At 36.6% G+C, this 3231-nt stretch overlaps 1 protein-coding gene across 1 annotated transcript in view; it reads right to left on the minus strand.

Moving 5' to 3' along the window:
* LOC139810986 (VWFA and cache domain-containing protein 1-like) overlaps positions 1–2130 on the minus strand; it is a 6118-nt gene extending 3988 nt beyond the window's left edge. Inside the window, exons 1-5 of the mRNA XM_071775002.1 lie at positions 2030–2130; positions 1226–1952; positions 662–1027; positions 184–354; positions 6–116 (exon numbers count right to left, since the gene is read on the minus strand). Coding sequence (XP_071631103.1) covers positions 6–116; positions 184–354; positions 662–1027; positions 1226–1769 — 1192 coding nt within the window. The 5' untranslated portion in view covers positions 1770–1952; positions 2030–2130. The remainder of the gene's footprint in view (positions 1–5; positions 117–183; positions 355–661; positions 1028–1225; positions 1953–2029) is intronic.
* Positions 2131–3231: the final 1101 nt, after the last annotated feature.

Consider the following 3231-nt stretch of genomic DNA (forward strand, 5'->3'; position numbering starts at 1 on the left):
AGGGCATTGCAAACAAGAAAATAGTTTTCCTATCTCATATCCAAGAACATTTTGCATTGGAAAAATTACAATACTGTCATTGCTTAATTTTTTAATAACAGTGGACGGTTGCTGGTCTAAAAATAAATTAAGATATAAATATATTTCTCACATAATTAAAGTAAAGTAAAGAAATTAGCTTACTTGTAACAATAACAGTTTTGAGGTAAGCCTTAAACTTTTCCGAAATTATTTCAAAAATTCTTTGTACGTTTGATATATTTTGTAATTTATTAGTCAAATGCACAATAAGCACTTCACCAGTTAGATTTTGTGTTAATTTTTTAAAATCAATCTTTGTCACCTCATTCGAATCTGAAAGAAAATTAAGGATGTGAAGTCAGCATATATTTTTTAAACAATATAATAAAGTCCTGGATAGGTTAGTGCTAGAACAATTGCTCGTTAAATAAAAAATCTAGATTAGGTTCCCGAGTCTGTTATCTCGCATGATATAAAAAATCTTGAATGGAAAATATTGTTTCACTAACAGAAACAGTAACAAGAATGAAAATTTAAATAAAGTAGATGGACTGAATATAATTGAATAAAAGGTAAACAAATCGTGATACTGTGATTAAAAAATCTGAAAGAAGAAATCTACTTACTAATTTCTAATTACCTGTTCTACTTAAACTATCAATATAACGGGTTAATTGAAACTTATTAATATCTGTCGCCTTTAACAAGCTATCTTTACAAAGCAGGGGAGCAGTATTGGCAAGGCCCACAACAGCAATATTATCCATTTCAGAAAGCATATCTATAATAGTTTTGGCTGTTACTTGAACCAAAGCTAGTTCTGATTCAGACATAAATGTGCCATGTTCCAAAAGTAGAATGACATTTTTTTCAGAACAGTACTGAGATAATAAAAGAGGTCCGACATTGTGAGTCAATATCGGTGGCCCACACATTATATCTGGTTCGTTTATTAGCAGTATATGCATGTTCTTCCACTCTTGATCTCTTAGCTGTGTTGTAAGTTCTGCAAACAAACCCAATAATATATTATATCATCTAGGGCTGCGTTGCAGAACCATGCTCTTAGCGCTATAAGCGTGTTCTGTCCTTGTTCAACTTTCTGTAAGTAACAAAGATAGAACGATGCTCAATCGTTAAGAACGTGATTCTGGAACGCAATCTAGATAAAGCATAAAAATTACATCGTTCTGATAATAGATACCTTTCATGATATCGGTGCATATATCTGAAACTCTGTTCATCTCCATCATATCGTATTCGACTATTCGACTAGAATAAATGACAGGGAACGGTTTGTGTGTCAGTAAGCGATATACGATTTCGTGGACTTGCTCAAAGACGTCAATGTGCGACATCAGTTTATTGTTAAATTTGTCAACTAAGGCACTCAGTTTTGCATCCAAATTGCTGGAGACATCCACGAATTCCATCTTATCAATCAGCTCCTGGAACGAGGAAGCGCCGAGCTCTTCGTCGACGACGGATCGCAGCGTCTTCGAGAGGTGCGACACAACATCTCTCAGGCACATGCCGTTTAAGGGTTCCGCTAACACCTGTTTACGCGTTGGTTTGCCGAACTGGCACTTGACAGCATCGGCGACGCCATCGTTAACGGCTACGCAAAGATTCGTCAGTAACAATGCCGAACTTAAGTACAGAATCTTGTTTACAGTTATCCCAGCGGAGTTGGAGCCGCTTCGGTAGCAAGCGTCCCTCATCGTGATCATAACCTTACGAATTCGCATTACGACACTGACAGCTCATGCCGGCGATAAGTGATAAATGAGCATTTCAAGCAGCGTCGTCGTGTATCGCGTGATTTTCGATGCTTCCCGACTCATGCATGATACGCACGGATCATATCAAAACTTGAACCGCTTGGACGTCATTCTGTTTAATCCGTTTCAGCACTTTATACAATATGGCGTCTACAAAAGAATTTATTTTATTAATATTGTTTATTTGACGAATCTTATGTATATGATTTATCATCAACTTTAATTACCATCGAAAGCAAACATGATGTTTTAAAATTTTAAATAAAGATTTACGAATACTATGGAGAGAAAGGGAAAGGGAGAGGGAGAGAGAGGGAGAGAGAGAGAGAGAGAGAGAGGGAGAGGGAGAAGGAGAGGGAGAGAGAGAGAGAGGGGAAGAGAGAGAGGGGAAGAGAGAGAGGGAGAGAGAGAGAGAATAATATAATGGGCCTGTTTTCTGTTGCTGAACTGACTATAGTTTAAAGTTTACCTTTTTCCTTTTAATGTGGAGTAAAAAAGATAAATTCTTAAAACTAGTGTACCTAGTTCAGCAATAGAAAACAGACCCAAAGATTAATAAAATGTGTAAAAAGGTTATATATCTATAAAAAAAAAAAAATCTATATATATATCTATATATATATATTTGAAAATTAAATAGAAAGTGTTTATATATATATATATATATATATATATATATATATATATATATATATTTTTTTTTTTTCTAGTTATAAAAGAAATAAATTGTAAGAGAGGAATATCTTAGATAAGACAAAGAATAAATATAAAATTCATTAATTTTAAATTCTAATTTATTTGGTAATGAAAAATTTTATTGAGAAGTTTTTCCACTAGATTCTTTTTCTTATTGGCTCCTGCACACGTACTGACGCAGAAACGCTTGCCGCGCGGCAAGAGCAACGCGGTAACCAATCAACGTGTCGCTTTTCCGTAAGACCCAATAGTTTATTAGTTACCGCGTCGCAGCTTAAACGCGCGGCAGGGTGGGGTACCTACGCGCAGTACGCGCGCGGCAAGCGTTTCCACATGTGTGAGCCATGCGACATGCGATGCGAGATGCGAGTGGTCTTTCTTTGGACTCCGTCTTGAGACATGCTCCGAGTCGGACGTGTCTAGTGTACTCTCTTCGGGCGGATTCTATCCGATTATTGATTATATATCTGCAATTTAATATCACTCGCTTCACATATATCCTGCTTTGCGCTTCGCAATATATCCTGCTCCGCACTTTGCATGGGAATGCTTGCACGTGTTTCTGGAATGGTTTGGAGGAGCACATGACGCAGGAGTATTGGCCGCTTGCTTGAGAACGCTGAGGACATTCTGTGAGCTGACGAGAGAGATAACTATATGTCTGTTCTTTATATGTATGCCTTACACCTTTCTATAAAAATTTACTCCAGATATTTTTACTCCGTTTTGCTAT

Source organism: Temnothorax longispinosus, chromosome 1 (assembly GCF_030848805.1).
Source record: "Temnothorax longispinosus isolate EJ_2023e chromosome 1, Tlon_JGU_v1, whole genome shotgun sequence".
In the NCBI taxonomy this organism is placed as follows: Eukaryota; Metazoa; Arthropoda; class Insecta; order Hymenoptera; family Formicidae; genus Temnothorax; species Temnothorax longispinosus.